Source organism: Budorcas taxicolor, chromosome 11 (assembly GCF_023091745.1).
Source record: "Budorcas taxicolor isolate Tak-1 chromosome 11, Takin1.1, whole genome shotgun sequence".
Taxonomy (NCBI): domain Eukaryota; kingdom Metazoa; phylum Chordata; class Mammalia; order Artiodactyla; family Bovidae; genus Budorcas; species Budorcas taxicolor.
The window spans coordinates 142,153,961-142,167,673 of NC_068920.1; the positions used below are offsets into that span (position 1 = coordinate 142,153,961).

A 13,713-nucleotide genomic window follows, 5' to 3' on the forward strand; every position below is an offset into this window, starting at 1 on the left:
AATTGCTTTTAAGACCTTGAGGGACATCAGAATAGTTTCATCTTTATAGAATGTATCATCTGGAAAGAAAGGTTCTTAAAAAGAAGATGGGCCTTCAAGGATACCATCATCAGATCAGTCATCAGTCCTTAAAATGCATAACCTCTTCTAACTCATGATAAAAACTTCAGGCTTCCAAACTAACCCAGCTGTCCTTCCACCTTGGGATCCTCCACTTCTCTTTCATGACTCTTTCCAAGCTTCCCCATACACCAAGGCAACCAGAAGCATCTTGAGGCTGTCTCCATTTAGGACCACTTCTTGCAAAAATCCTCAAGACCATCACTAATGGTTCCCCACAGTCCTCTACCAAACACACACACACACACACACACACACACACACGATTTCCTAATGGTTCCCCACAGTCCTCTACCAAACACACACACACACACACACACACACACACACACTTGATTTCCTAATGGTTCCCCACAGTCCTCTACCACACAGACACACACAAACACACACACACACACACACACACACTTGATTTCCTAATGGTTCCCCACAGTCCTCTACCAAACACACACACACACACTTGATTTCCTAATGGTTCCCCACAGTCCTCTACCAAACACACACACACACACACACACACACGCACTTGATTTCCTAATGGTTCCCCACAGTCCTCTACCAAACACACACAGACACACACACACTTGATTTCCTAATGGTTCCCCACAGTCCTCTACCAAACACACACACACGCACTTGATTTCCTAATGGTTCCCCACAGTCCTCTACCAAACACACACACACACACACACACACACGCACTTGATTTCCTAATGGTTCCCCACAGTCCTCTACCAAACACACACAGACACACACACACACTTGATTTCCTAATGGTTCCCCACAGTCTTCTACCACACACACACACACACACACACACACACTTGATTTCCTAAACCCAGAGCTTTCTTGAAAAGAAACATTATAAAATAACTGTAAAATAAGACACAAATGTTCACAAAAATACAGTCATCAAATTTATTCTTTTCATTAGGTTTGGCATTCTATGAAGATTTTCTAAGACTGATGTTTCTTGACATGCAAGAGTTAGCACTCATAGCTTAAGTTACTATAAATACTGCTGCCTGGAAGCAGCACAACTATTTTAGAGTTTTAAGACCACAGACTTTTATTACTCAAATGTTATTCTGTGTATGTTAAAATCAGAAGGTTCTGAACAGCTGGTTAGGAAGGTAGCCAAGATGCAGGAAAGATGTCTGGGCCTCCTTTTCAAGGGCAGCCAACTCTTGAACCGTAGGAGCCAAAATATCCACGTGGCCTTTATAGCTTCCACCTGGATCACACACACGAATCACAAAGAAATGCAAATGACACGCTTGAAATAACTTGTCAGCAATACTTTGACTCAATTCTATCAATTTAAACATTGCTTCCAGCAATAAAGATGTACTTACTACTAGGCAAGTTACCTCCCAAACTGTGAGTTTTAAAAATGTTAAATTAAATCGATTAAAATCAATGGTTAGGCCTTACTAACAGCTGTCCCAATATCCAATACCCCTCCCAACCTCTCCCCCATCATCTTCTCCTTGATTTAGAAACCATCAGTTTAGCCTGAATCTTTAAAAAATTTCAGGAATCAGCTAAGGGCATCATAGGTAATTTATCACTTGTTCAAAATTATTGTTATTCTCTTGTTTCCTAGTAATTCCATACATTTTTAACTACTCCGATGACATTAACACCTCAACAGAAACAGCTAAGCTTCCGTCCTTCACTCACATACAGATCACAAAATAAAAATGCTGCAAGACAAGTATGAACAAAGTGCTATGAGAGGAACACGAGGGAATGATTAATATGCTAAAAATACACAATTAACATAAGGACATGAAACACTCTCTTCTTAAACTAATGCTCAAAAAGGATACATTCACATGTAAAATAGAATTAAAAGTAATTCACAGCTTACCACCAAGAGTTCTTTTCTGGCCGTAAGTAACCTTCCCATCAAATTCATCTACTGGTACTTTTATATCTGGCTCAACCTGAGAAATGGTACAGTTCAGGTGTTCCTCTATCTCGGACAGCAACTGAGAAAAGGAGAGGAAATTCAAGTATTTTCATATAAAAATTTATTTTGACAAACCCAAGCTGCATTTTAATAGCATTAAAACCAGGAAGGCTAAAGGGAAGTAAGATTTCTGAAGAGATGAACTCACAAGTTACAATTTATAAACTATAATAACAACCACCCATATGTCTTGTAACTCACAGACAAGAGCTGATATCTAACCTCCATAGATAAATGCAGTCTATTCTTACCAACTTTAATGACACTTTGTGCGTTACCTGCATCTCATTGTACCATATGGTACAGCCACCATCTTCCTTGAGTCTTGTGTTATAACACCCTTTCCCACGGTTGCTACATACATGATACCAAACCTATATTAAAGAAGGAAAAACAGATTAAACATGTACAGCGACTGACATACTAGATATCTTTGTTCTTAACTAGTCTGCAGCGATGGTATGTCATCCAATCACTACCACCATCAGTAGCTCACTAACTAGGTCTTCTGAAAGAGTTCTTTTTGAGAGGAATTGAAAAGATTTTCTAAAACAGACTTCCATTAGATGTCAATAAAAGGAATTCTCAGATTAAAAAAAAAATAACAAAAAATGTCAAGTATTAGAGAATGCTATCTCAAGATCAGTATCAAAAAGAAGTTCAAAGGTTTTCCATAAGAATGAAATATAGCAAAAAGCAAAATGCACAATATCTAGTTTGGGCAATGAGTTTGCAGGCGTTTCTGATGCCTGCAACTATTCTGTAAATCTGAATCAATTTGTATCAAAATAATAAGCTAACTCTCTCTCCCATAAAAAGTCTACCATGGCAACAAGAAAAAAAAAGTCTACCATGGCATGATGCTAAACAGGGTTTAAATACCTTTCAGTGAAAACAATTACACGAACGCTTTTAGGGAAAATTACATTTTGTATTGTTCCTTTCTGAACTTAATCCTACCAGTTGTCTGTTCAATGAATAAAGAGAAAAAGATGCCATAGAAAGTTCATTTATATTCCATATGCACCTGAATTCAACATAAATGAAAACTCAAACTGCTTTTATTCCCAGTATCTAAAGTGACAGCGCAAACAATAAGTGCAACACAGCACTAAGAAGATCACCTTCTCTTTTTCTGTTGCCACCAGGGAAATGGCCAGACCCATCCTGAAAGATTTTAAAAGCCTCCATTAGACTTTATTCCAGAAGCAAAGAAGCTTAAAAAGGAAAAAACAAAACCACAGCCATACCTTTCAGCTCTTCCTACTCTGCCAATGCGATGGACATAGTTTTGCTTTTCATCAGGCAAGGTGACATTTATGACTGTAAATAAAAAGTTATTACCAATGGACATAAGGTCCTAAAATTTTCAAACATATCTGATGTTTTTTGTTCTAAATATTTGAATCATATTAAAACAGTTTCCTTTGCATTCCTTAAAATTCAAAATGCAAGCATAAAAGATTTCTTTTTACCATAAGGAACACCGTGGATATCAATTCCTCTGGCAGCTACATCTGTGCAAATCAAGAATCTGACATCTCCTTTCTAAGAAGAGCAGACAGGAGAGAGAGGGATTTATTAGGACATACACTAAAAAAATAAACATAAATGCCATCTTTCTACTAAATGAGACCTCTAATCACAAATGTATTAGTATCAGATTAGAGGAGAACAAGTTTTTCATTTTTAAGTTTACAGTTTGCCAAAATATGACATTCAAGGTGAATAAATCAATGACTGGATTCATTTCTGCTTTTTTTCACATAAAGGTTATTAAACCACTGCTAAAAATTTGGCTTTATCTTTAGATATCCTAACTGGTAATTCGCAAGATAAGACAGAATAAAACATAAAAACATAAGTATTACCTTTACCCTTATACTAAAATAATTCAGAATCCTAGGTATTTTACCTTGAGGTTACACTTTTGAGGACAACAGATAAAAATCCCAAAGAGAGTGGGCCCCTACTCTCACCAAGAATATACAAACTGGCCTTCAGTTGTCATTTGTGCCACAAGGCACAGCAATTAAGAGACTGGAGTGGGTGAAGAGCACACTGACTTCCGGACCAGGACAAGGCCAGGATAGAGAGGCGGCAGAGATGCTGAAGTAAGGCCAGGTGATCTGTTGTAACATCCACACCAACCACACTCAGCACAGAATCAGGATCGAAAACTCCTGGGCCCAGTAACTTGCCACTTTTTTCATATTAGGGGTCTGAGAGAAATGATATTTATGCTATATGCTGGGATAAACACACTGTGATAAATGATAAGAGAGCCTGTGGATGGAGGTTACTGACTTTGAATTCCAAATGGCTCAAGTCCCACTATCGATACCAAGAGGTATACAGCCTGTCATGGGCTGCAATCAAGTAACTGGGACACTCATCCGCAAATCATTAAAAATATATTTAATTCTACAAAACCATATTCTGATACTCGGAGAAGGCAATGGCACCCCACTCCAGTACTCTTGCCTGGAAAATCCCATGGACGGAGGAGCCTGGTAGGCTGCAGTCCATGGGGTTGCTGAGAGTTGGACGCGACTCAGTGACTTCACTTTTACTTTCATTTTCATGCACTGGAGAAGGAAATGGCAACCCACTCCAGTGTTCTTGCTTGGAGAATCCCAGGGACAGCAGAGCCTAGTGGGCTGCCGTCTATGGGGTCACACAGAGTTGGACACGACTGAAGCAACTTAGCAGCAGCATTCTGATACTGGTCTTAAGTTAATCTACAAATTAAGTTCCCTATGGATATTAGTACAATTAAAAAACAAAAAAGATCACAGACATGATTCATCTAGTGATGCTTCTAAAAATACCTATTTTCTTAAGTTGAAAATTCTTACCATAGAACTGCTGTGCCAATAGAGAACACGTAATTTACCATCTGACTGTTAAAGATAATGAGGCCCTGCCATGATGAGGATATACCAACAGGGCAGAAATATTTTGAAATTTCTAGGACAAGAATTGCTTTAAGAATATTAACTGGAATTGATTTAAAACTAGGTACAACTCCCCTCTTAAGTATTAAGGAAATGCAGTCAACTAAATATTGGTACCTTGAATCTTTCCAAGTTTTGCTTCCTCTCATGAGGCTTTCTGTCACCATGAAGACAAACACAAGAGAACTGATGTCCCTTTTTATCGGGTCCTAGTAAAAAGCACATTAAAGAGTCAATCTTGGGAAACATTATGCCTAGGAGTATATCCAAAAACCAGTAACATTTAGACTACAATGGTGCATATAATTCCCTGGAAATCAAAACTCCAACTTGTCATAAAACATGGTTGACACAATTTCTGTCCTAGGTAAAATGCCATTAAAATGAACTCCATGAGCATTAAAACTGATTTGCTTTGCTTTGAAGGACATTTTAAGTAACCTCTCCCAATCTGCAACAGTGGTTCCTATGTACACCAGGACCTCATCTAACCCATGTAAAGAACCAAAAAGTAAACGAAAGAGATCCTTCTTTTGCAAAACAGTCATTATGAAGTTCATGTCCTTACTAAATGGCCACGCCCACACGCCTAACTTCCTCAAGGTATTCTAAGCAATTTAGTTATCTGCTTTCCTGGCCAAAGCAGATTAGAAGTACCAAACCAGGAGGGAGCAGTGGAATTTTAGAGCCAGGTACAGTGGCAGCAAGTCCTTAAAAAGAAACTCTTCAAGTAGACACAGTCACAAAAACCAGTGCGTCCAGACCAGAGTAGAAAAGGTCACTAAGTCTTTCAATTTTGCAATATGTTTGAAAATATAGTAAGTGTTGGGAAAAGATATAAAGTAAAAATTACCATTAACACTGACTATATTTGCTTCACCACATACCTATCCCTCTATCCTTCTATCAACTCACTTTTACTTTTTGATGCACTTCAATGTAAACTGCAGTTATCAGTACACAGTTCAGCGATGCGTATCATTAACCAGAGCACAGTATTCGTTTAGGTTTCTTTGTTTTCTCTTGGAGGTTAAAGTTACATACAAGGAAATGTACAAATCTTAAGTTGGGAACTCGCTGAGTTCGTGACACATGTGTAACTTACACGGCCCAAAGCCCTATCAAGGTACAGAACGTGAATATCATCCACAAAGAACCTTCTTGCCCTTTCCCACCTATCCACACTCCCACCTTGCTGGGAACAACCACTGTTTTGGACTTTTTCCCATCAGACATTAGTTTTGACTCTTCTAGAGAGTCATACAAATGGAATCACACAGCACAAACTCGTGTTTAAGAATTCTTTCATTCGGCATAATGCTTCCGAGATGCCACCCATAGTTGTCTCTATTGGCAGCCTATGCCGCTTCAGCACTGAGTATCAGCTATTTCACTGAATAAATATTTTGCATTTTGTTTAGCCATTCTATTAATGGCCACCTGGTATACAGTCTGAGGCCATCATGAATAAAGCTGCTGTGGCCATCTTGCACACATCTTTCATCAATACATGTTTTCACTTATCTTGTCAGTACTTGGGAGCGGAACTGAGAGGCCATTAAGACAGCAATGTACAATTTTATAAAAAACTGTAGGACCCTTTACATAAGTGCCTGTGCATAACAGTGTATGAGAACTCCCGTTTCTCCATATCCTCACCCAAATTCAGTGTTTTAAGTATTTTTAATCTGGTCATTCTAGTGAGTGTGCTATCTAGTCATTCTAATGAGTGTACTTATCTAGTCATCCTAATGAGTGTACGGTGGTATTACAGTGTGATTTTATTTTGCATTTCTCTAACAACTGATTATACTGAACATTTTTTTAGGTTGGTTTATATATTTAACATTAATTACAAGGAGCATAAAATTAGAATTATATCTTCATCATAGAGCAAGTATTTTATTATATAGTGACCTTTTTAATTTCAGTAACTTTTGTCTTAAAGTCTATGGCATCCCTATTAATATTTAAATTCCTGTTTTAGCTGACAGATATGTGTTTTTTCATTCCCCTTCCTTCCAATCTTCCTATGTCCTTGGCCATAGTTTTGTTTCCTGTAAACAGCATACAGCTATATATTATGCAGTCTAACACTCTATGCTCTTCATCAAAAGATTTCAATCCACTGACCAATACTACAGTTTACTCATATGCTCAGATTTTTTTCCACCAGTTCTATTACTCTGTAATTTCTAACTGCTCTGCTTTTTCTCATTCCTCCCCCTTCCTTTCTTACCTTTTTTTTAAATTAAGGTTTTTCCTCATTTATCGGTTTAGGAGATATATATCTTATTATATAATGATTACACTTGAAATTTTAACATTAATCAAAACCTCACCATTCCTCTAAATAATATAAGGGCCTTAGAATGCTGTGATTCATCTTCACTTCAATGAAACTACCTATGTGGAAAATCATCTCATTGTTTTTCCTGGGGCTGATCATATGGGAAAGTGCTAGATAAGCACAGATGCTTACAGTGCAACATCACTGCTTTAAATCCTGGGCATGAACACTACACTGCATCAACGTGGGACTAATAGTCTATTAAGTGAGGAAATGAACACAGTTTATTTCAAGGGAGGAACTATTACCTCCTCCTTGCTGCATAAAATACTGCTCCAAGTTGTCACAGTCGATCTTGGTTCTACAGAAAATAATTGCTTGATCCATCTTGTGTTCCTTGATGGCTCGGACAGCATACTCCCCCTTTAGGATCTTAATAGCTTCAGACCACATCTCTTGAATAACACAACAACAACAAAAAACACAGAATTTCTATCTGAAATTGTCAGGAACACACATAATCACACAGACCTATGGCTTAACTCACCTAAAAATCTCTATTTTAATGCAATTATTATAGACAAAACCAAGCAATAAAAAGATAGGATAAAATGGTGGGAGAATCCACTTGCTCATTTATTTTTGTTTCTCTTTTTTATGCCAGTTTATGGGATACCGAAACACCTATAACCATTCCTCAAATAAAAATGTACATGCACACACACATTAACAAATAAACAGAAATACCCACAACAAAGCTTTGTTCTTACAAAGACCAAAGAACTAATCATATTCTGCCTTGCATTAGTTTTCCTAAATGCTCAGTAAATGTTTACTCAATTACTTCAACCCCCTTTAAAAACTAATAAATGGTACTTTCTAAATCAATCTAAACAACAGAAAGTTCATTTTTCACTCTATGAAATCAAAACTTTACATCAAATCTAGTTAGTGACTTCTAAGTTGCCATCCTGCAAGTATCTATTTTTCAGTGTCAAGCTGGGCTATAGTTACTCCACAACTATAACCCAATGTATTTCTAAGGGAGCTCTGATTATCTCTAATTGTAGTAAAGACTAAGTAAAACTTTAACAAGGAAAAATATACGAAGCAGTAAAAATTTCATTTTATAAAATGCATTCTCAAACAGTGGGATGATACATTATTTTGACTATCCGTGTGCTCCTCTCCAATTGTACTACCTGAGCATACATCTTATAAATTTGGAGCTGCACACAAAAATGAGTTCAAAGGAACCCTCTTTAATCAAAATTTCAGATAATTGACCTTTTAGATACCTGCTAAAAATCTACCATTGAATCCAACCATGAACAAAATGCAATCTAATGCTTGCCAGCGATCCACCTGAGACATGGGACACCAGACCTGCGGCCTAACGGGTTTCAGATCTCTTCTAGGTTCTGTTCTTGAGGCACTAGGCTTCTATCATCGATGGACATGAATTTGAGCAAACTTCGGGAGACAGCGGAGGACAGAAGCGCCTGGTGTGCTGCAGCCCATGGAGCCACAAAGAGCTGGACACAAGTTAGCGACTGACCACAATCCTCAGTTTCATGCTATTATCTTCATGTATCCTTGAATGTCATACACCTCTTACAAACTATCTCAACTCTGCATGGAAGTATCTTTATTAAACCAGAATTTAATTTTAGGCTTTTTAAAAATTGATAAATGTTTAATGATATGGAGTCTCAGTATGGGAAGATGAAGAAGTACTGGAGATGGATGGTGGCGATGGCTGCAGAGTAGGAATGGACTCAATGCTACTGAGCTGTAACTTTAAAATGATTAAAATGGTAAATTTTATGCTATGCCTGTTTTACTACATACACAAAAGAATCAAAAACCCATTTGAGGATCTTTTCTGTGTCTTTCACAGGGTCGTACCTAACGACATCACTTTGTTACTCAATTGCCAGACAGGAAAAAAATCTATGTGTAATTTCTCTTGGAATTCAGGGCTAAAATACAACCTGCAGCCAGCGAAGTTCATTGGTTTCCTGGAAAAATTAGACTTCTATAATCCAAAATATTTGTATTTTATATGCCAGGAGACTAGTATCTTAAATTCAGTGATTAATACTTCTACAAATTGACTGGTATGAGCTTTCCCCCATTTTTAAGTTATTTCTGTTATTTTCCTATTTCCTGTTCCTTCATTAGAGCAGACCGAGCAGAAATTCAGCAAAGCAGATGAGTTCAAATCTTCCCTCACACATTTTTATTGATTCTTCTAACTTACCTGGACTGTTAGCACCAGGTCTTGTGTTATCTTTCGCATGAACTTCATCAGTCTATCAAAAGAAAAAGATGAAAAAGAAGTGGGGAAGGGTTAAGTGATGATTCAGAACAGGCATCTTTTTTTAAAGGGAGAACTGGATCTAACTTTAGATTCCATTTCAGACATATATCTTTATCCTCTATAGGCAAAACCATTCTTCCGATTCAGAAAAACTCATTACTTATAGGTCTAAGGCTAATCAATTTTAAATATAATAATAAAAACACAAAGGTGGTTTTTAGAACACTGTGTATTTATAGTAAGCATACCCTTATTATATTAATATATTTCTAACAGTGAAATAAGTGAGAAGATGGACTCAGGAAACTGGTATTTAGGAAAATAAGGCATATCAAGAAGAATAAAAATACTACTAAAAAAGGAAACTGCTGTGTAAGAAGTTACACAGGCAATCCTATGTATTTATAAAAATTATAACAAGGAAGATGGCTCACAGAAGTAACTTTATATGTAGAAAAAAGTAAAGCATGAGCCCATCATTTATTCCATACCTAACAGACCTAAACTTTTCTGGCAATATGCCAAACTTCTCAAAGGCCCAGTGTCTGGTTGCTTTAAGCATCACAGGGAGCTCACGGTTAAACTCGTTTATGAATGCTTTATGCTCTACAAATGTGCACGAAGCAGAGCACTTACCCTAATGTGGCTTTTCCCAAGCCTTTCCCAGAGCCTGTCAGTTTTGGGGTTCACTGGGACAACAACGTGGTGCACAGTATCTGGAACGGAATCCTCTCCTTTCAAATCGACCCACGTGGGAAAGTGCATGATCTTCTCAGACAGTTTCTTCACATCAAAAGAATGCAAAGTGGCTGAGCACACAATCACCTAAGACAGAAAAAACAGTATTTAGATAAACTTTTCCTTTAGAGTGACGATAATGAATCCAGCATATGAATACAGACTTGGGGCACGAGGTCGACTAGGCCTGGAATCTAACACAAGCTCAATACCTGACTCTGCAGCGACAACTAGTGATGTGACTCTGGGTGGGTTAATCTCTGAGCTCCAGTCCCCTCACTGACACAGAAATCACACCACCTAGTCCTCAAGGCCCTATAAAAACTAAGATAAATGAAAAGGGTTTTAAAAATCTAAAATCATAAGGTACTATTTATCTCCTCCTAAAAGTTTCTACCTCTAGAATTCTTCCTGAGAAAGAGTAATATTTTAAGAAACAATTACTAAGGAAGCAACTGTTTTGCAATAGCTCAAGACATTTTTCCTTCAAAAAGGAAGGCATGCTCAGAATCTTGAATATAAATCCTACACTCTCTGTAGAAAAAGGAGAAAAAAAACTAGTAATTTTTTACTGTAGTCTTCTGTTACACTTAAGTAATGTCCTCAAACCTTATTTCTAAAAGCAGCTCATAAGACTGTTCCTTTGGGCATACTATTTAATCAGGTAAGAAAGAAAATGTTTTATGTAGTAGTTAACTTAACCAGAAGACACTAAAATGTAACAAGAAAGTAAGCATTAGTACATAACAAATATCTACATGTATTTGAAAATGCATTAGTTATTGTATACCTGAAGTCTTTTTCCATCGGAGGTAATCTGAGGAATCTGATTGTGAATCCTATTGATAAAATCAGAGTAACCTTGAGAAAGAAGCCCATCCTATAGCAGAAGCAAAAAAATAAAGCATTAGGTTTTAAACTAGCATCTAAATCTTTTCTAAATCAATTGCAAAACAAAGGCATGGAAACTAATTCATACATATCTCCATACTTTCAAAATAATTATTTTCTATTGAATACTGCAAGAGTTAAATAAATTCAACTTTAAAGCCCATGTGACTATAATATGAAAAAAACCCGATAATTTATAACTGAGAAATCATACTCTGGTACTCTAAAATGAACATGAGAGTTAATAGCTCCCACATCTCCTTAAGAATATGACTTTAACATGAAAAAACAAAACCTTCAATGTTGAAAAGCTACTTCATCTTGAAAATAATTTGGAAATATATCTCAAGAGCCCAAAACACATAAATGCAATTTGAAATGTTAAAAAAAAGGAAATGTACAAACAAGATAATTATTTTGAGTAGAAAACAAACTTACATATCTAATACTGAGGGTGGTTAGATAAACCATGAAGTATGCACGTAAGAGACCACTAGGCAGCCTTTAAAAACTGTTCATGAATAATGACATGAAATACTTATGTACCATATTAAAAAAAAAAAAGATTTCCTAGATTCCACATAGCCTGACTACAACTGCATAAAATAGTCTTTACTATAAATATAAGGAGTGAATGGAAATACACCAAACTGGTAACAATATTTCTCTCTCAGTATTAGGATCATGATTGAATTGTATTTTTTCTTCAAGTCACACATTTTATCTCCAAAAACATAAGCAAAAAAAAAATTTTTTTCTTTTAAAGCATGAGTAGATTTTAACGTACAGCTTCATCCAGGACCAGGAATCTAACTTGGGATAAGTTCAGCTTTCCTGTAGACACCAAATCATCCAGTCTTCCTGGAGTGCCAACGACGATATCCACCTAAAAAATACACCAAAACAGCACCTCATGAAACTTAAAGGACTATTGCAATCACCTTAGAATAGCAACCAACAATGGCCTACTAACAATAAAAACATGCATACTGAAGTAGTCACAGTCAACTACAAATCTGATGGGAGTTCTAGATACTGCTGAAACGTTAAATTTGTATCTGGTTTGAAATTAGTGTGATGACTTGGCAACTGATTTTAACATTTTTAACTGTTATATATAGTTTAATTATAGCAACTCTGAAATTAAACCAGGATCCAAACCCCAATTCCACTATGATCCACTGTGTAACCTTATCTAATTTAATCTCTTCTAGTTTCCATTTTCTCATTCCCAGGTGGCGCTAGTGGTGTGAACAGAAACATGGGCTTTGAAGTAAGCTCTACCTGTAAGTTATACGATCTGGGGCAAATTACTTAATATTTGGTATAAGTTCTTTTCCTAATCTGTAAAAACGGAGAAAAGAACCATCACAAGGCCTATTGTTGGAACTGCATAAGAAAATGTGTAGAATGCATTTAACAGAGCCTGGCCCATTTCTATAAAGTACCCAAAAGGGGATAAATATTTTTAAAGTGTGTACAGAATGTATGTGTGTGAACACAATAAGGTATTATATAGAATCATTCAATAAATTAAGACCATTCAAAACTTCTTCTCTTTACCAACAGGGATAAAAAATCATTTCTATTGTTTTTCACTTGTTTTCTCCACTCCAGATTAAAATCGTAACCATCTCCAAACAAATTTATCACTGTAGTCTCATTACTTCAATATTTCACCCCATGAAAAACTGAGAGTACTGTGCTGAAAAGACTTTTAATTTGATCCAGTAGAAGGCATTTATAGCCCCATAAAAAACGAAAGTCATTGCTGAAGCTACTGTTTCAACTGTGTTGATAACTATAATCAAGTCTCAGTTCAATCTAGAAAATATTGTCTGAAAATATGGAGATAAAACCATTCAACGTATAAAAACAACGCACTATGTGCCAAGTACTGTGCTGTATACACAGCAGTGAATACAATACCACTCTGCATCCATGTGTACTGTCTCTTTACAAAGGATGCTAACCCACCATGCAAGCTTCCTCCCTCCTCAATTTCAGAAGGTAGTCAGCATGAAAACGGACACCAGGTCTCTCAGGTTCAAAATAAAAAAAGTCAAATTGGAAAAGCCTGCAAGAAATATTTATATAACTTGGATAATAGCACCAAGCACTTCTTCAAGCCTAACTGCATATGTTGCATAATTCTGCAACTTTAAGAAATTTTATAAATTAAGTAGTTCTATTCTCTGACTCCAGAGCTGACTTCTGGCCCCAGCGTAAGACAGAACACAGGGTTGAGGGCGAGCCAGAGTGCAGTGGGAGATAACAGAGGCCAAGGAGGTAAGATGGAAAGAAGAGCAGAAAGAGAATATATTACAAATTCTCTAAGTAGAAAGGACCTGAGTCCTAACAAGAAAGCTGTGGAATAACACTGCCTTTACTTTGCCATCAGCTGCAGCCAGTACCAAAT

The 13,713-nt window shown here is 36.7% G+C and overlaps 1 protein-coding gene across 1 annotated transcript in view; it reads right to left on the reverse strand.

Moving 5' to 3' along the window:
• Positions 1-1,024: 1,024 nt before the first annotated feature.
• Positions 1,025-13,713, reverse strand: part of DDX1 (DEAD-box helicase 1) — a 31,058-nt gene continuing 18,369 nt past the window's right edge. Inside the window, exons 15-26 of the mRNA XM_052647699.1 lie at positions 12,082-12,180; positions 11,194-11,283; positions 10,302-10,490; positions 9,606-9,657; positions 7,651-7,797; positions 5,170-5,261; positions 3,571-3,643; positions 3,346-3,418; positions 3,220-3,262; positions 2,374-2,469; positions 1,994-2,114; positions 1,025-1,354 (exon numbers count right to left, since the gene is read on the reverse strand). Coding sequence (XP_052503659.1) covers positions 1,224-1,354; positions 1,994-2,114; positions 2,374-2,469; positions 3,220-3,262; positions 3,346-3,418; positions 3,571-3,643; positions 5,170-5,261; positions 7,651-7,797; positions 9,606-9,657; positions 10,302-10,490; positions 11,194-11,283; positions 12,082-12,180 — 1,206 coding nt within the window. The 3' untranslated portion in view covers positions 1,025-1,223. The remainder of the gene's footprint in view (positions 1,355-1,993; positions 2,115-2,373; positions 2,470-3,219; positions 3,263-3,345; positions 3,419-3,570; positions 3,644-5,169; positions 5,262-7,650; positions 7,798-9,605; positions 9,658-10,301; positions 10,491-11,193; positions 11,284-12,081; positions 12,181-13,713) is intronic.